At 42.0% G+C, this 24861-nt stretch overlaps 1 protein-coding gene across 5 annotated transcripts in view; it reads left to right on the forward strand.

Moving 5' to 3' along the window:
* LOC120304222 (neurotrimin) overlaps nt 1–24861 on the forward strand; it is a 610216-nt gene that overhangs the window by 558445 nt on the left and 26910 nt on the right. For all 5 annotated transcript variants that reach the window (XM_039334537.1, XM_039334538.1, XM_039334539.1 and 2 more), the window contains 2 exons: nt 19288–19422; nt 21011–21131. In XM_039334537.1, the coding sequence (XP_039190471.1) occupies nt 19288–19422; nt 21011–21131 (256 nt within the window). The remainder of the gene's footprint in view (nt 1–19287; nt 19423–21010; nt 21132–24861) is intronic.

Genomic DNA, 24861 nt, shown 5'->3' on the forward strand with positions numbered 1-24861 from the left:
GCCACAGCATGCCAGCAACTGGTCTGCACAAACAAGCAAAGCCCCATCCACAGAATGCAGGCAGTATTCAAAACCATGCTCCCTCTGCTCTGTGGAAAAAACTCTTTCCACGGAACCAGTCCCTGGTGCCCAAAAGGTTGGGGACCTCTAAGCTAGAGCATCTCTCACATTTACTCTCAAAACCCTCTGTGAGATATAGTTTACTCAAAACAAGAGATCATCGGAAAAGTTACAATTCAGCAGTACTAATAACCACCAGATAATTGATGCCATCCAATTTCATCACTGGAAGATTACATCCTAATATTGTTACAAAAAGACATGATATCCTGTAAGCCTTTTTATGTTGATCTCCAAATCTAAAAAGTATGTTAGATCTCTTTGGGGGGTAAAACAATATATTTTTTAAAAAACAAAACAATTAGGGGTACTACCAACAGGGTCTATCTCACTATGGACTATTAGTAATCGTTCAGTGAGCACTTTAGTTTTTCCTCCATTACGTTTACGCTGCTTTCATTATTAGTGTTGTTTAATGTCTGTATTTACGATTCACATTTGGACGGAGGGCAACTACAGAGTGCCATGTAAAACGAATGACCCTTCATTTTAAGATGTCACTCGAAGCAACAAGTTCTTGCAGTGTTAATTTTTATTACCAGGAGGCACCTGTAAATTGGCTTTGAATTGCTGTAGGGATTGTAATTAAATAGTTAGTCTTTTGCCTCGGAAAAAGAAGAAGCAATCTTTCACGGCTTTCCTTTTACTAATCTCAAATCAGCTGCTGTCAACCTCGGCTACGGTAGTGTAAAGATTTATAGACCTTCGAGGTGAGTATTGACCATTGAGAAGCTGCCTTAATGTTCACCTTGAAGGACAATAAATTGTGCTATCGATTAAAGCTGAATGCCAATGGCTATATCGCTGTAAACATTTTAATAAAATTATCTCCATAATATATTCGGCTTCTGAAGCAGGTGCGGAGCTCCCGTTTTGGATAGGAGAGAGATACAATCCAGAATGTTTTAAGGAAGTACGGATGTCAGGTAGGGTTGTTGTAGATATGAAGAACTTCAAAATATGAAACATTTCTTTGCATCTCTCCATCTAGCCCAGTGGTTCTCAACCTTTTTAATGCTGCGACCCCCAACCGGTCGTAAGTCGAGGACTACTCAACCGGTCATAAGTCAAGGACTACTCAACTGGTGCAGCACCATTTGCAGAATGGGATTTTTGGCGGGCTCAGCAGGGCAGAGACAGCCTGGACAAATCCTATTGGCTTTTGAAAGCCAATAGAATTAGACTCTATTCAAGAGAGTCTATTCTACTGGCTTTCAAAAGCCAATAGAATAAAAGGGAGTAGCACAGCTAAGGAAAAGGGGGGGGAAAATGGTGGACTGTGTTGTTTGGCGATCCCTGTGAAATGGTCATTCGACCCCAAATGGGGTCCCGGCCCACAGGTTGAGAACCACTGATCTAGCCCTTTCTCTAGATTCTTGGAGAACGTTCTGATGAACAGAAGAGATCCATATACATACATACATACATGCATGCATACATACATACATACATACATACATACATACATACATATATATAATCATATCCCAGTTGTTCCGTTTCTCTGTGCAAAGCGAAATTTAAGCAGTAAGGCTGTGCATCAGGGCATTGTCCCATGACTCTCTGCTCCGTCTGTCTCACAATTTCAGATACTATTTTCTCATGAAAACAGAAGACATCGAGGAGGACAAGATCATGTAGGTCCTGCTTCCCCTGTAGAGTCTTGAGAGGTGAAGACATAGAGCTTACCGATTCAGAGAAATGCACCTGGGCTCGCTATAACTTTTGCTCTAATTAGCCAGCATGGACAGGTGTTGTCACAGCAAGAGGTTGAACCCACCTGGGGTCTGATGAAGAGTTATTCAACTATAGATCCTGCTCTTTGGGAAGGTCTGACAGTTTTCTTTAGAGGGCTTTGTTAGAAGAAGCTGGGAAGATGCCTGTGGGGTGTGAACTTCTCTGGGTCTGAAGATAGGACCAAAGTTACCTCTTACGCATAGGAGATAATAAAGAAAGAGTCTAGCGATTTTCAACAGTACAGTTGAGAGTTCCTCCATGTTTTATGAGACGTGAATCATGAACACTCCCCAAAGTAGCTCATTATTTCTCCGTGACTACTTCTTGCTTGGATGAAGAGCTCTATTTCTTTCTTTCTTTCTTTCTTTCTTTCTTTCTTTCTTTCTTTCTTTCTTTCTTTCTTTCTTTCTTTCTTTCTTTCTTTCTTTCTTTCTTAGTGCACAATCTGATTGCAAAATCTCCTGTGTTAAATTCGGGAGCTCCTGTGTTGCCAACACTGTTACTCTAATATACAGCTATAACCCCCTACCCCCAATTTATCCAATCCTTGCTTGATATTGTTTCTGGAAGATCTGCTTGTCTGTTGACACTCCCTTCTTCTGACAGATGAGTTCCCATCCAGCAGATGCCATGGGAAGCCTCAGGGTCCTCCAGCTTACATATGACAGTCCCTTTAATGTACCCAACTCTACCTTATCACCATTGCTCCATAGGAGATAGAGCTTTGTTATTTATACTTTTCTCTTCCAGTTCCTCCCCTGCTGTCACTTCCTCTAACCTACCTTTGGAGAGGACGCAAAGAACCAAAAGAGATGTCAGTGCTATTAACCAACTTGGCTGGGTTCCTTTGAGTGCATCAATAATTTCATCCTCATTATCCTTTCTTGATTTTGGCACACCGAGGGTCACTTAGCTGGAGGTGCCGAAGAAGGGATTGAGACATGCAAATTGTGTGTTATGTTGCAATCACATACACACACACACACACAGACACACACACAAAAAAAAAACCCACTTCCAGGAGAATTTTTGTTTTTTTTTTTCTGAAGCACATGTGCACATGGAAATGTAATCAAAAGTTTGATTTTAATTTAATTTAAAAGCAATCCATTCCTCATAACATCAAAGACAATGATAAAAATAAAAGTCCCCATTATACTGTCAATCTATGGAAAGTGGCAATCAAAGAGTCCCTTTCTGAAGGAAGCAACAGCTGTTGGGTAGTTCGCTTTACACATATTTTTGGCTGAGCTGCACAGACCGTTAGATATTTATAGTGCAGCCCTACACATCTCTATTCAGAAGTTATATTAAATTCAGTGAAATGTAGTCTCTGGCAAAAAAATGTATAGAATTGCAGCCGGGGTCTGGGGGTATAATGGAAGAAAATATATAGAGGGGAATTAAAGGATTTTTTTTCCCCTGAAATTGGTCATAATAACTAGGTTGCTTCTCAAAAAAAAAAAAAAAAAGTGGAAAAAATGTGAAACTTTCTTTTTTTTTAAAAAAAAAAAAAAAAGTGGAAATTAAATATGGGCTTTGCTGCTTTTCCAGCTTCATGTTAAATTATATTAGAGTCTTTTGCTTGTTCCCCAAGTCTTTATAAAACATCTCCATTTTGTCTTGTCCATTTTCCTCCAGGTAGGCTTGCTGTTATTATGATTATTGTTATTGCTTTATTTTTAGTATCATCTTTCAAGAAACAGGTTTGCAGAGGTCTGTAAATTAGTTGCTTGTGGGTGGGCAGATACGAATTTGCATTGAGGAGGAGGAGGAGGAGGACGTGGTGATGGTGGTAGCGGTGGTGGTAGTGGTTTATATTGCATCCTATTTTCATGGGTAACTCATTTAGAAATTTCATGTCCATTCTGTTGACACGATTACAAACCCAAGGCAGAGTTTGGAGATAGTAGCAGGGCCTGTCAGAAAATCATGTTGATTAGGAGTAATGCTATAGTACCCATTATTCTTGGATAAAGAGTGATAGAATCTGGATGATACTTTCTTACAAAACAATGTCTGGTTGGCAATTAACTTAATGCAGTTCCCACCAGCACTTTGTCCAATAGAAGAGAATATCCATAGCTCACGACTGAACTGTGGAGTCCTTGCTGCTCTTTTGGTTTCCAATATATCATTACCCGACTAGGTAACATCATCAGTTGCTCCCTGTTTATATACAGTAGATTGCCTGCTAGTGATACCACTTTTCTCCTGGGTAGTTCCTTGATCAAGTGTATTGTTTTCTGCTTGATTGTTTGTCTGGTCTCAATCCCTGCTTATCTGAGTATTGGTGGCTGGAGATGACGATTTGGAGGGTTGTCATAATCAAGGCTTATTATAAAGAAGGATGGATCAGGCTTGTGTCTTTGGGTGCAGAGTCTTGCTTAGGAAAAATTAAGACTCTAAATAAAGACTCTAATGCATTTAGATGCATTATCAAAGGAAGTCTTTTGGTAGTAGCTCAGTTCCCTCAAGAAGATGCTTAGGATATGGAGGAGGGCAACAGCAACAGTTGTTTATGCCTTATGTTTTCCAAACTGCGTTGCTGAAGGCCCAGACCTTCCCCTTGGCTTCTCCACTTGACAGGAGAAGTAATCTTCTGCTATCTTGGAGGCTATCTCACCAGCTGCTGATGGACCTTTGCCAGCATACAGCTGCTTGTCTCCCAGAACCATCGGAAGCATCCAAGTCCTTGGTGCAGGCCATTAAACTAGGAACAAAAACAGCCACAGGTGAAAGATGGAGGTCTGGCCTTACTGTAGAAACTTGAAAAGCCACCAACTTCATGGGAATACTTCCCAACTTTCTGTGCAAACCCACACAGGGAAGGGAAGGGAAATTGAAAGGACCTTTCTAGCATTCTGAACTTTCTAGTATGGATGACCCCGAGATTTTTTTTTTTCCTTTTCCAAAAGACAATTGGAGTTTATGGGTGTTTTCTCTGAAAACGTTTCACATCTCATCCAAGAAGCATCTTCAGTTCTGGTTGTGATGATGCTGGAAAAAAATGACTGACAACTGATCCTCGCTGGTTACCAAGAGCCAGTGGATTTGGGTTGTGTGACCACCATTTGCAACCTTCCCAGACAGCTTCCGACAAGCAAAGTCCATGGAGGAAACCAGATTCATTTAGCTGTGTGATTCATTTAACAACTGCAGTGATTCACTTTTAACAACCATGGCAAAACTGGTCATAAAATTGGGTGTGACGCTCTTTTAACTGCCTTGCTTAGCAACAGAAGTTCTGGTCCTGATAAGTCGAGGACTGCCTATATTTAGGGTTTTGTTTTGAATGAGCTCTGAGAAACTCGAAGCCAAATGGGAAGTTTGTGCATTTCTTTCAAAGGGAATCCAAATAAATTTACAGACTGATGCAGAAATGAAATAGCCAGTATCCATATCTGTATCTGATAAAGACCAGAACTGGAATGATTTGTCCATCTCCAGTGTGGGCCCAAAGTCTGGCAAATTAGCAAGCTGAGTAAACCAACTCCCTAATCTTACACTCCTCTGTTTCTGCTTAAAAAAATGCTTTTGTTTGTTACTTTGAAAAGCTGTTTTTAATTAGTTACGGTCTGGGTAAATTACAAAATTAATGCCCAGGAGCAGCAAAAAACTTTTTCCCCTAAGCATTACCTCAAGGGACTGCATAGTATGAAAAAGAAAAAAATAATAATGTCTTTTTTTTTTTTTTTTGCAAACAAGTATCAATACCTTTGAAGAGGGCACCGTATGTTTTCATAGTATGCTGTATATAAAAAAAGACTGCTTGTGAAATCCATGTAACTCTCTCATGTTTCCTCAATTGATTCAGTGCCTCAAACTTGCTGGATTCAGATAATTACCCTTCCTCTTCCTTACCCCCTTTAGCATTTCAAAAAATCCCAAAAGAAAAGGAATAACAACCTAGATGAGTGGATGGATGGATGGAGAGAGAGTGTGTGATAGTAGATGGAGGAGGATAGTAGATGGAGGAGGATAGATAGATAGATAGATAGATAGATAGAAAGATAGATAGATAGATAGAGTGTGATAGTAGATGGAGGAGGATAGTAGATGGAGGAGGATAGATAGATAGATAGATAGATAGATAGATAGATAGATAGATAGATAGATAGATAGAGAGTGAGTAGATGGAGGAGGATAGTAGATGGAGGAGGATAGATAGATAGATAGATAGATAGATAGATAGATAGATAGATAGATAGAGAGTGAGTAGATGGAGGAGGATAGTAGATGGAGGAGGATAGATAGATAGATAGATAGATAGATAGAGAGAGAGAGAGAGAGAGAGAGAGTGAGTGAGTAGATGGAGGAGGATAGTAGATGGAGGAGGATAGATAGATAGATAGATAGATAGATAGAGAGAGAGAGTAGATGGAGGAGGATAGTAGATGGAGGAGGATAGATAGATAGATAGATAGATAGATAGATAGATAGATAGAGAGAGAGAGAGAGAGAGAGTGAGTAGATGGAGGAGGATAGATAGATAGATAGATAGATAGATAGATAGATAGATAGATAGATAGATAGATGATACAGTGCTTTTTTCTAAAAAAAAAAATTGTCTGAACTCACACGTCATACAACCCGCCTTGCCTACCCTACAAGGTTCCATCCAAAAAAAGTGCCAGAACTCTGTTCTGGGTGTTCTATGAGAAAAAAAGTCCTGGATAGATAGATAGATAGATAGATAGATAGATAGATAGATAGATAGATAGATAGATAGATAGATAGATAGATAGATAGATAGAAAGATTCCCATGTGCTTCCTCAATCCAAAGTCTTCTACCAGAAGCCTGGGAGTTTTGAAGTTCTGCACAGGATCTTACTGTTCCTAGCACTGCACTTTTCTGGAAAGGAAGCTCCAATGCTGTTCTGGGATCCATAGAATCCCTTCTCCTAGCTTAGGAGTCACAATCTGATCCTCTCTAGTTGTGATGACCCAGGGCACAGCACAGAGGCAATGCAGTCAGCTGGCAATTCAAACCACCCTTTAACTGCTCCAAATTTTCCCCAAGTGCTCCCACGTTTCTGGCAAGCCTCCAAACAAAGGAAGACACACACAGCTCTGGCTGCAGGTAGTTTTACATAAAGTCTGATTAGGTGAGAAATTTACTCAAGATAAGAAAGAATGACCCATACATCATAAACCTAATGAGTCTGTGTGAATACACGCTTGCCTGAGCAGTCTCAGAAGGGAAGCTAAAATACAGTCCGAGTTCTTTAAATATCCAAGCAACGTTGTCAGCCAGTCCAATGGTCAGAGTTTCCAGGTTTCCAAGCAGAAGTCACAGAACAAGAGATCAGCAACAACACCCACAAAACTCCAAGGAATCAGCGTTTGTTCCCAACAAATGCCTCTCCCTACAGTGTCTCCTTAAGTCTCAGTCTCCAGGTATGCCTTGTGGAGAGGGGCAGGGTGCTCTCCTCCCGAGTAATTGAGCCTGCCTGCATTGTTCCCTCCTTCTCTCCACTCTCCATGCTCTAGGATCAGGTGGGGGTGACCCTTGCTCATCACCTGAACTCTGTCTCTCCTGTTCCTCCTGTCCCACTCCTGAAAGGCCCTGGCTTGCCTCTGCCTGCTCTTCCGCACAGTCCTCTGAAGCCACAGACATCTCTCCCTCCACCTCCATAGGGTCCCATTTCAGCTCATTTTCCTCCGCAGATTCAGGCTCCGATGGAGGCATGACACTAGTTCCTTCTTCAGCCCTGGTACTTCTCCAGCTTCTCTTACTCCTTGTTCCTGCTGTTGCTGTCATTTGTGCACCACCACATCTGCCACCACCACTGTCTTCTGGTCCTTGTCTACTACTACAGTGTCTGCTCGTTTGGACAGCACCTGCCGTCTATCTGGATCTCAGAATCCCAGAGGATCTTACCCGGCGTCCTTCTCTGGAATCTCCCATCTAGACTTGGGAAGGTCTAGCCCAGTGGTTCTCAACCTGTGGGTCGGGACCCCATTTGGGGTCGAACGATCATTTCACGGGGGTCGCCAAACAACACAGTCCGCCATTTTTTCCCCCTTTTCCTTAGCTGTGCTACTCCCTTTTATTCTATTGGCTTTTGAAAGCCAATAGAATAGACTCTCTTGAATAGAGTCTAATTCTATTGGCTTTCAAAAGCCAATAGGAATTGTCCAGGCTGTCTCTGCCCTGCTGAGCCCGCCAAAAGTCCCATTCTGCAAACGGTGCTGCACCAGTTGAGTAGTCCTCGACTTACAACCGGTTGAGTAGTCCTCGACTTATGACCGGTTGGGGGTCACGGCATTAAAAAGGTTGAGAACCACTGGTCTAGCCCATACACTGTGCAGATATTCCTGAACAGAATGCTTGCTACTTGGTTGGGCCATTCAGTGTATGACACACAAACACATGGAATGGAACATCTCTGAGTAGACCTGGAACCTCCCTGGAATGGAGAATGTGAAGCTTCTGATGATTGATCCCATAAAGAATGGGAGTTTGTTCTGTAGAAATGGAAAAGTCCAGCCTGTGGCTGTTTAAAGTTTATATGATGCCACTGGGAAAAGTTCTGACAGTGAGAGGTCATCAAAATATTGATGACTTAAGCAGAATTTGTAGAAATGTTGATGGCTTACTTCTTCAGAGGACTTTTCTGTTTCCCGTTCTCATTCTCTCGTGTGTGCACATATTATTTTCAAAGGTGCTGGCAATGCATACTCAAAATTCCCTTCAGTCATGCTGTCTGAGAATTCTAAAGCATTTATGGAAAATTACATTATGGAAATCTTAGTCCATTAATCATAGGTTTTATCTGATTACTTGATTCATTATTTGATTAAAGTTGCAATCTGATGTCCTATTAATAAGGGGCAAACCAAACAGAGTGTGCCTGTATAGGTATCAAGTTGTATAGGGACACGTTCTAAATTGTCACTAATTTCTGTGGTTGTCTGCATACTCACCAAATAATTGATCCTATAATATTACACTTAAATAAAATCCCCCACCCCCCAAAAAAGAAAGTATGAACAAAAATTAAAAGCTGGCAGAGGAACGTGTGATCAGATTAGTATTTCTGTATCTTCCTAATATTCTTAATATTTAAAATAGCAGTTTATATTGTAGCTAATTAGGGAATATGCAATAATAAATAATAAGATATATCTGGTTGTGTGGATTTGATTTTAATTTTCAGTATGCCAGTGTAAAGAGCATTAATCAGGCAGTAATTAAATCTGTAGCATTATAGTGTTATGTAAAGCAACGCCTTACATAAAAATCACCACTCAGTGTTTATTTATAAATCTGTATAATTTTAAAAAAGATGGAATTCACAAGCACTCCTTATTAAGACTTTATCCTCTAAGAATTTCAAAAGCATCTGTTGATGTTTCCATGCAGGAGGGGAACAAAATGAAGAGAAAGACGCTCTTGAGCGCCATCGGTGCACCTCTTTCCAGAGAGAAGGAAGAGATACAGGCAGTCCTCACTTAATGACCAATCATTTAGCAACTGCTCAAATTTACGATGTCCCCTTATAACCTGGTTCAGGAGTTCCAACAGCGGCTTTGCCACCACTATCCCACAATCCCTGAGCTGCCCTTTACCTTCTCTTTTCACCTCCGCGAAGATGTTAGACTAGCACTAGGACTGATGATGCTATCTAGTTGGGTAATGAAATGGCTGCAAGAAAACAAATAAACTCAGACAGCATCAAGGACCTCATAGTTTTCCTCCTCCTCCTCCTCCTCCTCCTCCTCCTCCTCCACCACCACCACCACCACCACCACCACCACCACCACCATCTCTTCCTCCTCCTCCTCCTCCTCCACCACCACCACCACCTCCTCCACCTCCTCTCCATAAACCCCACTCCTGTCTATCACTGATAATGTTACCTAGTTGGGTAATGAAATGGCTGCAAGAAAACCACCAAGCTTGGAGAGGACCAAGGGGTCCTCATTTTAACGCTGAGCTATAAATAATCTCCGTTATTGGTAGATTTTTTTTTTCTTATTTCAATCTTGCAATTGTATGGACAGATGTTCCATTTTGCTACAGTGAAAGGAGAGTTGCTAGTCCTTTTCTTCCTGTTGGGCTTTCTGCTCCTTGCAGAATTCCGTTCTTATAGTTTTTCAGGTAATCCTCAACGTACAACCACCACGGAGTCCAAAATTCCTGTCGCTAAGCGAGACATCCATTAAGTGGGTTTTGTCCCACTTTGCAGCCTTTCTTGCCACAGTTGTTAAATGAATCCCTGCAGTTGTTAAGTTAGTATCTCGGCGGTGAAGGGGATCCAGCTTTCCCCTTTGACTTTGCTTGTCAGAAGGTCTCAAAAGGGGATCACATGACACACACATATGTTGTGATTCCTCGCCAGCCAGTGGGCCTAGCAGCTGAGTTTGAGGAATCAGAGGAGGAAGAGGGGCCTGGAGTGACATCAGAGTCAGAGGAAGGCTCTGAGGAGCTCCAAGACTTATAGTCTGACGAGGAGCCTGGTCCCTCTACTCGCGCTCAGGCTGAGACACAGCTGTGCTGGGAGTCTGAGTTGGACAGTGATGACTCACAGCTGGGAGCTATCCAGGATGCACGTAAACGCCGGCAAGCAAAGAGAGTAGGACAGAGGAATGCAATGGGGTGGCTCCAAAGGCAAAGGAGAAGGCATTAGGAAGCCACACCTTGTCTGCATAATAAAAAAGAAGATGTGGGAGGGTCTAGTGGCCAAAGGCAACCATTCCTGTTAAGGAATTGAGTTTCTGTGAACTGTGTTTGTTTACCTTGGATGTTGACTCGGGGTCTGTGAATAATAAAAGAAGGTTCATTTTTTTCCTGTGGTTCCAGCCTGCTTGTTGGAAGAGGGGTTTCTCCTTGTGAGCTTGACAAGGACTCATGTAGGCTGGGACAGAACAACACACCCCTGGATGCTGCAACTGTCATAAATATGAGTCAGTTGCATGGCAACTGAATTTTGAGCACATGACACACACACACAGGGATGCTGTAACAGTTGCGTGAAAATGGTCAGAAGTGATTTTTTTTTCAGTGCCGTCGTAACTTTGAGCGGTCACTAAACAACTGTTGTAAGTTTCAGGATTACCTGAATTTGTCATCCATTCGAATTTTGGGGAAGTGGAGAACTCTGAGCAAATCCGTGAAATTTATCCCACCGAAAATGAATATAATAAGGGAACGGTGCATAGTGCTCAAGTATCCAGAGTATCCAAATAACAACAACAACAACTATGATGACGATGACGATGATGATGTTGGAAGGTACCTTGGGGGTCATCTAGTCCAACCCTCTGCTCAGGCAGAAAACCCTATAGCCTATACCATTATAGACAAATGGCTGTCCAGTCTTTTCTTAAAAACTTCCAGAGTTGGAGCATTCACAGCTTCAGGCAGATTGTTCCTCTGATTAATTGTTTTGACTGTCAGGAAATTCCTCCTTAGTTCCAGGTTGCTTCTCTCCTTGATTAGTTTCCATCCATTGCTTCTTGTCCTGCCTTCAGGCACTTTGGAGAATAGTTGGACTCCCTCTTCTTTGTGGCAGCCCCTGAGATATTGGAACACTGCTATCATGTCCCCCCTGGTCCTTCTCTCCATTAGACTAGACATACCCAATTCCCACAACCGTTCTTTATTATCTTTTAGCCTCTAGTCCCCTGATCATCTTTGTTGCTCTTCTCTGAACTCTTTCCAGAGTCTCAACATCGTTTGTACATCGTGGTGATGTTCATTCCCCTCCTGTAGGTAAACAAATGTTTCTTCCAGGCTTGAGTTATCTGATGGATCCCAGTAGTCATAACCTCCACTGTGACCTGTTGCATTTTCCTGGAACCTGGACTGTGTTTACAAACTGTTTACTTAACCTCTGGCTCATTTCTCAGAGTCCAGTCTATTTGTTTCCCCGCATTCCTAGTGGCTGCTGACATATGATATGTGTCCCCAAGTCTCTCAACAAAGTTTCCCTTTATAAATAGGCAAAAACAGGCAGTGGCCACGGGACCAGAGTCTTTTAGCAATTATTTTCCATCTACACCTTCCTCCACGGACAGATAAAAGGTCTGGTAGCATCCAGCAGGGTATGCTGCAGAAAAAGACTGTATTAAATCTCATTTTACAGAGGGCAAAGAGGTGTTGGGGAAATATAATAATATATTCCAGAGACTGAAACTTAGCAAATAAATGCTTAGCTTGAAAGTGGATGCATGTTTTATTTGGTACCGCATGCTCTTAAACTATCTCCACTGGATGGAGATTTGAAAAGCTTTCGGCTTTAGATTATATTTACCGATGGGATGAAGATCAAAATATGGCTTTGCTTTAAAGTTTTGAGCAACAATAGCAACTTCTCAGAGATCCTAAGGAAATCTCTTCTCTCCCCCTTGTGTGCATACACCCCACCCCAAATGTCTTGCGGTGTGTTCTCTGAAAGATAGTATTGCGAAAAGAAAAGAAAAGAGAATAGAAAAGAAAAGAAAAGAGAAAAGAAAAAAGAAAAAAGAAAAAAGAAAAGAAAGATAAGTTGCCTATTAGAGTACCAATTTATGCAGGTTGTCCTCAACTTACAACAGTTCATTTAGTGACTCTTCAAAGTTAACAATGGCACTGGAAAATGGGAGTCATATCCTCCTGCAGTAAATAAGCAGTAATTCAAGAAATTCTAGCAAAGAGTTTCAGTGATAAGAGTCTCCATTTCCTCTGGCAATTGTATTTTTTCTTTTTTCTTTTTTTTCTTTTGGTGATGCTCTGCCTATGTTGAAAGCAGCAGTAGGAGAAGAAAAGAGGAAAATCTGTTAGGAAGTGTCTCCATCATTTTACATCCTTCATCAAGGCACATGAAATGCGAATAGCAATATTCCTTCCTTCCTTCCTCCCTCCCCTTCCCTCCCTTCCCCTCCCCTTCCCTTCCCTTTCCTTTCTCCCCCTCCTGTCTTTCATCCTTCTTTCCCCCTCCCTCTTCCTTCCTCCCTTTCCTTTCTCCCCTTCTTGTCTTTCATCCTTTCACCCTCCCTCTTCCTTCCTTCCTTCCTTCCTTCTTTCCTTCCTACTTTCCTTCCTTCTTTCTTTCCTTTCCTCTCTCCCCTCTCTTCTCTTTTATCCTTTCCCTTCCTTCCTTCCTTCCTTCCTTCCTTCCTTCCTACCTACCTACCTACCTACCTACCTAACTACCTAACTACCTACCTACCTACCTTCCCCCTTCCTTCTCCATTTCCTCCCTCCCCCTTTCTCTCACACAGGTAAAGAGATAGAGAATATTTTGGGAAAATGCAGCAAAGCAGCTTTTGGAGAGTGGGGGGTGAGCATTGAAAAAAGAAGCTGATATCAGACAGTTTCTCATTAAAAAGCCTTCTGAGAAATATAGGCTGACTCTGAAAGTAATTAAAGAAGGCACTGAATTAGATTATATGGGAACAGAGAGAAAGCGGGGGATCTGATGGTTAGTTTATCCTAAGGCCAAAAACATGATTGGTTGACATGGGTTATCTAGTCCTAATAAGGATTAGGGTGATTTACAATTCCCGTGTCCTACAAAAAGGTATTAAAAGAGGAGGGGAAGTGTGTGTTTTCACCCTGCAGAGCACTTAAAGCAGAAGTCTCCAACCTAAGCAACTTTAGGACGTGTGGACTTTGGCACCCAGAATTATCCAGCCAGCCATGCTGGCTGGGGAATTCTGGGAGCTGAAGTCCTCACATCTCAAAGTTGCTAAGGTTGGCGACTCCTGACTTAAAAGGTGAAAAGGATGATCTGGAATATAGATACCTTTATCTTTCCTTAGGTCACTGGGAATTTTGTTTGGCTTTCTCCAAAAAAAAAACCATGTTCCACATACCTCAACTTACTACTCTGCAGTTCTTTGTGATCATCCAGGTCAGGAGTCTTCAAACTTGGCCCTTTTATGACTTGTGGACTTTAATTCCCAGAATTCCTCAGCCAGCATGTCTGGCTGGGGAATTCTGGGAGTTGAAGTCCACAAGTCATAAAAGGGCCAAGTTTGAAGACCCCTGATCCAGATAGTTTGACTGAATGAGAAGTGAATGAAGCTGCCTTGATCAAACATTGATCATATGGTGCCTTTCCAGAAATGTATAACAGTTGGCATGTCATCCATTGAAGACTGCATTTACTCAATGGCCTCCGTCTACCTAAAGGAAGAAATTCAGGTTATTTTTTTGTTAATTGGGAAGGGAGTAAGCTATTGTTCCCTTCCCCAATCCTTCCAAAAGAGAAATGAAAGTTGTGCATTGACTATCTGGACTGGAGGCTGTTCACTCACATTCATTTTATCAGCAGAGTCCATGTGTTGCCGAGAAGTTGATTCTAGGTCAAGCATAAAGGGATGCTTTCTCCTTCTTCTTCCCTTTTTTCTTCTTCAACATATTCTCAGCAGCTTGTAGAATATAAAGCTGCCTATATATTTTTTTCCCTCCTCGTCTGTCTTCCTCCAAAATTATTGACTGGGGGATAATACCTTTGCTAGTTTCCTTCCACTTAAACCCAGAAGTGATGAACTCAGCATTTCTGCTCCTGTGAAATGCTCTGTAAAGAATTCCAGAAATGGAACTTGGAAGAAAATAGATGTTCAGAGCTCATCACAAAAGGTGTAGGCTGCCAAACAAGGCATCAAGGCAGCTTGATTCGTCTTCTCGGAGGTGTACGATTGAGAGGTTCTAAACCAGGGATCTTCAAACTTGGCCCTTTTATGACTTGTGGACTTCAACTCCCAGAATTCCTCAGCCAGGGTGCCTGGGTATTCTGGGAGTTGAAGTCCACAAGTCATAAAAGGGCCATGTTTGAAGACCCCTGCTCTAGAGTCTAGACCAGTGGTTCTCAACCTGTGGGTCGGGACCCCATTTGGGGTCGAACGACCATTTCACAGGGGTCGCCAAACGACGCTGTCCGCCATTTTTTCCCCTTTTCCCTAGCTGTCCTACTCCCTCTTATTGTGGCCACACCCACTTGGGGGTCACCACAACATGGGGAACTGTATTATGGGGTCACCGCATTAGAAAGTTTGAGAACCACTGGTCTAGACAGTGCCTGAGATTATTGGAAAAGCAAAATGTGTGTGGATCTAACAGAGGACAAAAGAATCGATTCTGAAAAGCAGAAAAAAAAATGCAGTTGCTATTTGTAAACAAAATTGTAGGTGCTCCAACACTAAAGGTTTTTAAGAAAAGATTGGACAACCATTTGCCTGAAATGGTATGGGGTTTCCTGCTTGAGCTAGAAGACATCCCAAGGTCCTTCCAATTCTGTTATTCAGTTATTTTGTTACTGAAGAAGCTGGCCTGAAGACAAGCCAACTAAAGATAATATTGGCATCCTTTTAAAAAAAATGTGCAGGTAGTCCTTGATGTACAACTTCAGTTGAGCCCAAAATTTCTATTGCTAAGCGAGACAGTTCTCAAGTGAGCTTTGCCCCATTTTACGACCTTCCTTGACAGAGTTGTTGAGTGAATCACGGCAGTTCTTTAGTTAGTAACCCGGTTGTTAAGTGAATCTGGCTTCCCCAAGTCACATGAATCCAGGACATTGCAACTGTCATAAATATGAAGCAGTCACCCAGCATCAGACTTTGGATCACGTGACCATGGGGATGCTGCAACCCTTATGTGAAAAAAATGGTCATAACTCCCATTTTTAACACCGTTGTAAACAACAAATGCTCTCTGAAGAACTGTCATAAATTGAAGACTATCAGTATAGGTCAGGGGTAGGCAACCTTGACTCTTTTACGACTCCTGGACTTCAACTCCCAGAATTCCTGAGCCAGCATGAGGGAACTATGGCCCCCTCATGATTCCTGGACTTCAACTCCCAGAATTCCTGAGCCAGCCTACTCCTGGTATAGGTCTAACATAAGGTTGTTTGTTTGTTTGTTTGAGCTCAAAACTGGAGATTGATGTGGGAAATGTTCAATACAGGGAACAAATTCCTTGTTACACTATTTTTGCCTAATATGTGTCAGTTCCTCTCCACTCCCAAATAAATTTCAGAAGCCTCTTGAGAAACCCCAGAAAATCTATCTTTATAGGGTCCCCTTGAGAATTGGTGCTGAATTTATCTACAGGACACAACTGGGTGGAGTAGTTATTTCTGACTTAAGTGAACCCATTCATCTGTTTCATTATTTCCCTGTGAAAGAACAGACTGAGAAGTTAATTGAGTAACTAATTCTGAAAGAATTATCCAAGAAGCCAAGTGAGTTTCTCCTGCAAAGCTTCTTAATTTTTTTTTTTCTTTTTCTTTTTTGTAAGCTAGAGGACAAATCACGTTGGAGGAAGCTTGGGGATTTATAGTACATTATATCATTCCAAAATCACACTTTTTTTAAAAAAAATGGCTATGTTTTATGAAAGGATAGCTTTCTATTGACAGCCTTGAGTAAGAGAGATGAAAGCCTCCGGATTATAAACATGTCCTACAAATTAGCCCTTTTGTGTTATTTGAAATGAAGATTTTAGTATAGCAAACGCGTGTTAAAAGGAATGCCATTATTTAAACAACAATTATTTAAATGTCAGGGCACTGCAAAAAGACATGTTTGTCACTGCAGTGTAGGAAAGAACAAGGCAAAGGTGATTTGGGTTCATCCCTATTTTTTTCCAATAGTTAGTGGGGACATTTAATTTCTCTGAAGATTTGTTTGTCTCAACCTCTTGTCGGAGAGAAAAAAACAGTTGTGAAAAGAAAAGAAAAGCCATGGGATCCATCACCATTCTCTCTGTAAGAGACCTAGTTGATACAGCATTCTGTTTCACATCCATCTATCTATCTGTCTGTCTGCCTGTCTGTCCATTCATTTGTTAGCTTTTTATCTCACCTTTTATTACTTTGTAAATAACTCAAAATGGCAAATATTTCTAATACTCCTTCCTCCTCCTATTTTTCCCACAACACCCCTGTGAGGTGGGTTGGACTGAGAGTGATTGGCCCAAAGTCATTCGGCCAGCTTTCATGCCTCAGTAGGACTAGAACTCATGGTCTTCTGGTTTCTACGCCAGCACTTTAACCACTACGCCAAGGTGGTATTATAATTGACACGGTAAAAAGACATCAGAAAGCCAAAATTTCAATTACACCTTAAAGCATTGTGTGTTTTGGGACACTGGTGGTAAGATAATTTTACCTCCGGTTACTACTAAGCTGAGTTACACCTGTGTGTATATCTTTGTGGGAGATGTGTAAACCTCCTCTCTGCCATTGTCATCCAATGGCAGAAAACAGCTGTCCAGAGCTAATTTATTTCCTAATGCTGCAGCAATGTTAATTCATAATTTACACTGGTAATTCGAGCTATTATTAATTTCAGATGGCGTAGGGCAAGCCTAATTAAAATATGACACCAATTGCCACATATATGTACCAAGGACTAACATTTAAAATTAATGGGAATATTAAGTGTGACACTGGTCTCAGACATCCTTTGCTCAGTAATTACATCATTATGGCTGCAAATATTTGATAAAAGAAGATGGAGTGGACTGAAAGAAATAAATAAGACAATGCTATCTGTCTTCCTCTTTTAAACCGACCTCTTACAATCCTTACAATCCTTCTCTCTTTCCTCGCTTTCTTCCTGCACCAGTTTTTTTGATTCCATGTTTGATTTATTCTCTTCTGATGTCAGAGATCAGAAGGCTGTTTTGAATAAGTGGAGAAAGCTGTGGTGTACAGCCTGTGATTTTTACCCCTCGCTACACACAGCTTCGCTCACAAAAACAGACAGATCCATTGCGTTAACCAGTTAGAACTGTGATGATTAAAATATGAGCTCTATACAGTCTTTAATATATATATATATATAGCAGATAAGCAGAAAGGTTGGTGAGCTGAGACCTCTGGCAATTTTCAAGCGGTCTGTGCGAATGGAGTGTGTGGATGTATGCATTTGGGGAGACTTTGGGGAACTGTTGTACTATATTAAAAAAAAAAAATTTGATTCTGATGCATTTTAACTACACCAGAGCTGGGCATTTTATAGTCCCTGGGCCTCATCCTGCCCTTTGGCTGTGCTTGTCCAGATCACATGAAGTCAGTCAGAAATTAGAAATCAAATGTGAATAAGTGTACACTATGCACACAATACAACTGCATGGCTTTTATTTTGAAGGCAACTTTTTTTTTGGGTCAATTTATGTATGTGTATGTGTGTGCCTGCACACCTTCTCAGCCCTATTGGTTTAGCCCTCCACAACAGATTCAGTCCCTCAATTTTTCCCTTGGAAAAATTAATTGCCCACCCCTGCTCTATGCCAATGAGGATGTGCATGTGCACATGAGCACTCGCTGGCCATTTCCACAGCCCAGTGGCAAATCCATCAAGGTCCACTAGTGGGCCGCAGCCCACTGGTTGGGGACCCCTGACTTAGATGATCTATCCAGGGTAAAATTGCAATCCAAACAGAAAGCAGAATCAACTTTTGTTTTGGAGAAGGGGAGGATTAAAGTCAACCTGCATAAGGCCCCAAAAGGCCCATCAGAAGAGAACAACCCTTTTCATTGTCTTTGCAACAACCCCTATTCTAGAAAATGTGTCTTTCTCGGATTACCTGTGTTCAAAAACGTGCCCCAAGTGTGTTTCTGGAGTGTTGTTAATGTGAGTTAAGAGATCTTGAGGAGACACTCTTTGTCTCATTTGAACTTCATCAAACTAGGATTTCCTCTGCTGTAGATGAAGGGAATTGTTCCACTTGGCATCTTCACAGAAATCAACAGACTTGGAACCTTTTGCACACAGGTATTCGGCAGCCAGGCTGCCTCCAAGCTCGTTCAGATGCCCCGTTTCTGTTTTCCACATCAAGAGACTCAATAAATGAAGAGATTGTTTTTATAGTAGAATCTAGAAATACCGATAGGGTTGGTGCTGCATGAAAGAGGATAGCTGGCGATAAGTTACTTTCTCTATTTTCTATATTTTACTACCTTATTGCATTGCTACATAGTCTAGCTCTGTTATCTTTCTTTTTCTTTCTTTCTTTCTTTCTTTCTTTCTCGCTTTCTCGCTTTCTCTCTTTCTCCCTTCCTTCTCCCTCCTTCCCTCCTTTTCTTCTATCCTTCCTTCCCTTTCTCCCTCCTTCCTGTCTTTCATCCCTTCCTTCCTTCTCTCCCTCCTTCCCTCCCTCCCTTCCTTCCTTTCTCCCTTCCCTTTCTCTCTCCCTCCTGTCTTTCATCTTTCCTTCCTTCTCTCCCTCCTTCCCTCCCTTTCTCCTTCCCTTTCATCCCTTCCTTTCTCCTTCCCTCCCCCCTTCCTTTCTTCGCTTCCTCCCTCCCTCCCTTCCTCCCTCCCTTCCTTCCCTTTCTCCCTCCCTCCTGTCTTTCATCCTTCCTTCCTTCTCTCTTTGCTTCCCTCCCTCCCTCCCTCCTGCCCTCCCTCCCTCCCTCCCTCCCTCCCTCCCTTCCTTCCTTCCTTCCTTCCTTTCTTCCTTCTTTTTCCTATTTGGCCCTCTCCAGCTTCAGGATTCATGAGTGAAGATGAATACTTGGAGATCACGAGCATCACCCGGGAACAATCTGGGGAATATGAGTGCAGTGCCTCCAACGATGTTGCAACTCCTGTTGTGCGGAGAGTAAAAGTCACCGTAAACTGTGCGTAATATTGAATTTTTCTTTACCCTGCAGCTCAGAGGAAGGAGGATTCACTCCTTTTTGGGGGTGAATATTCTGTTTAACCCTAACAAAAACATTCAGATGCTTTACCTTGAATCTAACCATTACTCAATCGAACCAAGAATGTTAGCTGGATATTTTAAGAGATTTAATCTAGGACTTTATTCATGAAAATGACGGGGTCCACCACTGAGCTAATATGCCTTCTTAATAGCTAATATGCCTCCTCGCAGTTTGGGCAACTGCTAAGAGAGAGTAAACAATTATATTACAAACTGAAGTATGTATTCTTTTGCCCTTGGTAAATTTTATTTTCATTCAAAAAGTTAAAATACAAACTCCCAAAAAACGAAAATAAAATTTACAAAAACACAACAAAATTAGACAAAAGCATTTTTAAAATGTGAATTAAAAGGACAAAAAACCAAAAACATACATATATTTGAATAGTAGCAAATATATTGAAACAATGATAACCTCCTCCCCATGCAAGAAAGGATACCTGCCCTAAAATTCATGCTTCACAAACTGAAGCAGGTATTCTACGGCAGATACTGTATGCTTTCTCAAACTGGACAGTCCACATTGTGTTGGGATTACAATTCCCAAGGTGTCTTGTTTACTGAATTGATAGTTTTCCTTTGCACACAGGTTTTCCATTCATGCAGGCAAACCTACATTCATTTAGAGATTAACTTAACCCTTATGACATTATATATTTGCTATGGCATTGACTTATGGGTCCTTATACACATTACCTTCCTCAGGATGCACATTCTCTTGTACCCGAAGCAAAAGTATGTGAAAACAAATGAATGTGCTGTCACTCTGAAGGCCACAGATGTTTGTGGCCAAAATGTATTAATTGTTCCCTGCCTAGGAGATTGTGGATTGTATATATCAGTGGTGGTGAACCCTTGGCACGGGTGCCAGAGGCGGCACTTGGAGCCCTCTCTGTGGGCACACGTGCCATTCCCCAGCCTTGCCTCCCCCTGTGACCCCCTCCTCTCCAGCAGCCCCCCTGAAGGAGAGTTGCCCCTGAACATGGCCCACGCGGAGCAGTGCAGCCAAGAACATGGCAGCCAGGCAGTGTAGACAAGACTCTGCCCTCACACCCCATTGTGCACAGTTCATGCTGCAGGGTGCAGGCAGAGGGCATGACAGCCATAGCGCTGCTGGGCTGCCTGGGCGATCTGCGGCAAGCCCTGGAGGCGGTGAGTGACCCTGCGGGCAGGCGGGGTGGGGAATGGGGGGTGGTGGCGTGGGGGCGGGGCCAGTTTTTGGGCACTCGGTCTCTAAAAGGTTCGCCATCACTGGTATATATTGTTGAGCATATCAGCACAACTGGAAGTTCTTTCTTTCAGATGGGCTATAAAGCAATTTTATCAGGTTCTGGGCATTACTTTCATACCCCAGATATTTTCTAAGAGGACCTTCCAAATGAAACACAAATGGCTTGTGGTGAGGCGCCCAAGAAGGAAGGAAAGTTTTTGAAGCAATAGCAGTGTTAAAATAATAATAATAATAATCCATTCCCTAGTTACTTAACTTGTTCCTTTCTCTGCAGACCCACCATATATCTCAGACACTAAGAACACTGGTGTGCCAGTGGGTCAAAAAGGCATCCTTCAGTGTGAGGCCTCTGCAGTTCCATCAGCAGAATTCCAGTGGTATAAAGATGACAAACGGTACATGAGTTACTCAAGGGTGGCGTGGTGGGACGGGCCGTTACAGTTGCTAAAACAAAAACTACCTACTCCTTAAAAGTTTTGTAATTCTGCTACCATACAAACAGAGGAATATGGAGGAAAAAGGAGGTATGTGTGCTTGAATGCATGTATTCGTGTACATGCACACGAATTGGTGTCCATCATAAAGAATCACAGACGGCGCGGTGGCTCAAACCCACTGGGTTTGTCAGCTGGAAAGCCAGCAGCCCAGGTTCCTGAGAGCTACGTGATGGGGTGAGCTCCCATCCTCGCCTCAGCTCCTGCCAATCCAGCAGTTTGAAAGCATGTAAATGTGAGTAGATAAATAAGTACCACCTTGATAGGAAGGTAGCAGCGCTCTGTGATGTCAAGCTGGCCACATGACCACAGAAATGTCTTCGGACAGCACTGGCTCAATGGCCGTGAAACACAGTTGAGCACCTTCCCCTATAGTCAGCAGTGACCAGCGGAGTAAAATCTGCAGGAATTCCTTTGCCTTTTTTAATATATAGAATCACACGATTGGAAATGGCTGTTTAGCCCATCGAGTCTAACCCTGGCTTATTTGAGGGAGACTGACAGATTCCTGTTAGCTTTTGCACGAAGCTATCCGACAGACAGGAGCTAGTCACTTCCTTCAGTAAATCTCCTTCTAACACATCCAATCTTTTGCGTTCTCCACTTACTGCTATTTTCATTCATCACTGATCAACCTGGTCTTGCTTCTTTCTGCCTTCTCTGTTCCCTTTTTGTTTTCCTTGCTAGCAAAATTTAAATTGTAAGCAGTTTGGACTTGAGATTTTTTTTTTTACCAATTATAAGTCATTCTGTAAAGAAGATTGATGGTGCTGGCATTTGAAAGTGATTCTGTCAAATGGGAGGTGCTCCGTAGCACGTTGCACATATCCTTGGCACAAAAACATGCTTTTTTTCTGTAAATGGTCTGCAAATATTTTGAATCACAGCTCTCATTGTCAGGATTCATGCCAGAGATTCTCTGACACAATTCTTCCGGGATTCAGACATAGAGACTATTTATCACAGGTCCCAAAGCATGAAAAGGCAAGATAAGATTGGTGATTCCTGTAGATCTCACAGCAGATGCTCAGAAATTGGGTCCTTTTCCCCTCTTAATGATCACAAGGAGTCAGACTACAGAGGTCCATCCAAAAACAACTATAAAGATATTGACCATCTGATTAAGATATTATTTTAAGTTATCAGTCATGTGGCAATCTCCAATTATGGGATCATTTCATCAATTATCCTAGTAGCAGCTTACTAGGAGTTGTTCTAAAGCAAGCTAGGGCAGTGTAAGATAAAACAAGGGAACATAGAAAGAAACCAGATAAGTGAAAATAAACAAAACAAAAGCAACACATAAGCAATAGCAATAGCAGTTAGACTTCTATACAGATCTTTTTTGGGAGATCATCTCTTAATATGTTCCAGCTTGAACTGGCACATGCTAGATGGCCATTTTGTAGAGGATTGAATGTTAAATGGGGATGGAGCAAATTAGAGTCTGGTGGCACCTCACAGAAAGAGACTTAGAGCTAGATGTTAGTTGGATGTCTGTTTCCCCTACTAACACTGACTGGAACATACATAGAGGAAGGAGGAGAACCATTAGGCCTCCTATTCTCAACCCCTAAATTGATCCAGAAGATACTATGATCTCTAAGAGTACTGAGAGGTCAAGGAAGATCAGAATGGATGCATGTATTCCCACCATCTCAGGAGATCAACAAGAGTGATCAATACCATTACCATAACTAGGTTTAAACCTTGGTGGAAAAGATTGGAAATGCTCTCCTGAACTAGTTGACTGATGCCCCGGTGGCAAAGTGGCAGGGATTTTTTTATTTTTCTTTCAATGAACTCATCTCCTGGAATGAGACTAGACCCCTGGCTAAACCAGTTGCAATATATATTTTAAGCGAAAGCTCTTCATAAAGGGATTGTGTGAACATGGAAAATTACATCAGCTTTGTCCCCAAGCGAGGAGGCTCGAATCTAGTTACAGTGCTCAAATACATTAAATTATAGGTAGCAATACAATTTACAAACAACCGCAGCAGTCTTTTATAACTATTTTATCTCCATGGGCGAACTTGTGACCGTTCTTTCTTTCGTGTGCAGCTCAGTGATTGGAATCTGTGCATTAATAAAAGAGAATCTCTATTGCTCAGGTTTGAACCATGGAGTCCTTGGTGCTTGCTGAGCTTGGCTGTGCATTGAAGCTCTTACTTGGTTAGGCAGCAAAATGTTTGAGCTCAGAGAGCACCAAGGACTTCGCAATTCCCACATCGGCAGGACTGGGTTTCTGCATTTGGCTCTATAACGTGGAATTGCCTTTGAGAGTATTATTGATTGACTTAAATTATTTGTACAAAATGAATCTGCTCAGTTATGCACCACTGCTTTGTCACACATCTTTTGCATCTGTTTTTTAAAATATCTGCCCTGATGAGCAGGAGTGCTGAAAAGAACAATTCAGATACTCGTGTTATTATAACGTCAAAGCTAGATGACCTTGATAATAATCATCTCCATTTGATGTCCCTATTCTCCATGTATAATTTCAGGACTACCCATATAGATGGGTCTTCTTTTCAATGATCTGTTTCCTACAGAATGACCTGTCCCTTCCCATTACAGGATCAGGACCCAGCTTTGGGATACTTTTGATAAAACCATGCAGAAAAATATTCCCTTCATATTTTTCTATCAAGTCCCATTCAGTTTCACAAGGGAACTAAAGTCTGATGGATGAGTAGAGAAGGATAGTTTTGCAGATATTTATGGAGAATGAATCTGTCTCTCCCCCCCTCTCTCTCCCTCTCTCCCTCTCTCTCTCTCTCTCTCTCTCTTCTCTCTCTCTCCCTCTCTCTCTCTCTCTTTCCCTCCCTCTCTCTCTCCCTCCCTCTCTCCCTCCCTCCCTCCCTCTCTCTCCCTCCCTCCCTCCCCCTTCTCTCTCTCCCCTCCCTCTCCTCTCCCCCTCTCCCTCCCTCCCTCCTTCCTCCCTCCCTCTCTCTCTCTCCCTCCCTCCCTCCCCCCCTCTCCCTCCCTCCCTCCCTCTCTCTCTCTCTCTCTCTCTCTCTCTCTGTGTGTGTGTGTGAATGTCCTGGCTTTTCTTTTTATAGACTTGTTCCTCCTGAAGTCTACAGCTTATGTGGCTTCGCACACTTCAAACAAATGTGGAAAAAAAAGTCATAAAGGTCCAATTCTTTCTATGGAGCTTTTAGGATTAGGAAGTATTTTAGAGAAGTGGAAAGCTGTAATGCTAGCCTTTGCCATCTCCAACAAATTCAAAAGTAGCACTAAGGGAAATCGGAAAGAAATCTGAAACTATGCTGAGGAAAAAGTAGGAAGCCAGGGAGAAAAGGAAACTTAGAAATTGCAAGGGAGACTGCACTGGTTTCAGCCATTGATTGAAACCTTAGGTTTTTCTATCAGCTTTCCCCAGCAACTAATCACACTCATTATTGGGTTAATAATAATTGGTATTATTATTTCATTATTATATTACTACTCTCTTATAATTTTGTTACAAGCTATTTGAGGTTTTTCTCAAATGAGAAATTATATACAATTGAAGGAGAAGAAGAGGCTTAGCTGGAAGGAGGGGTTAAATGTGCCATCAGTTTAGAGTCACTGTGTTGCCACAAGAAACCCAGGTCCAGACAATTCCATTCACCCTTATCTG

The sequence above is a fragment of the Crotalus tigris genome, unplaced genomic scaffold (genome assembly GCF_016545835.1).
Source record: "Crotalus tigris isolate CLP2741 ecotype Arizona unplaced genomic scaffold, ASM1654583v1 scf7180000017631.5181431, whole genome shotgun sequence".
Taxonomy (NCBI): domain Eukaryota; kingdom Metazoa; phylum Chordata; class Lepidosauria; order Squamata; family Viperidae; genus Crotalus; species Crotalus tigris.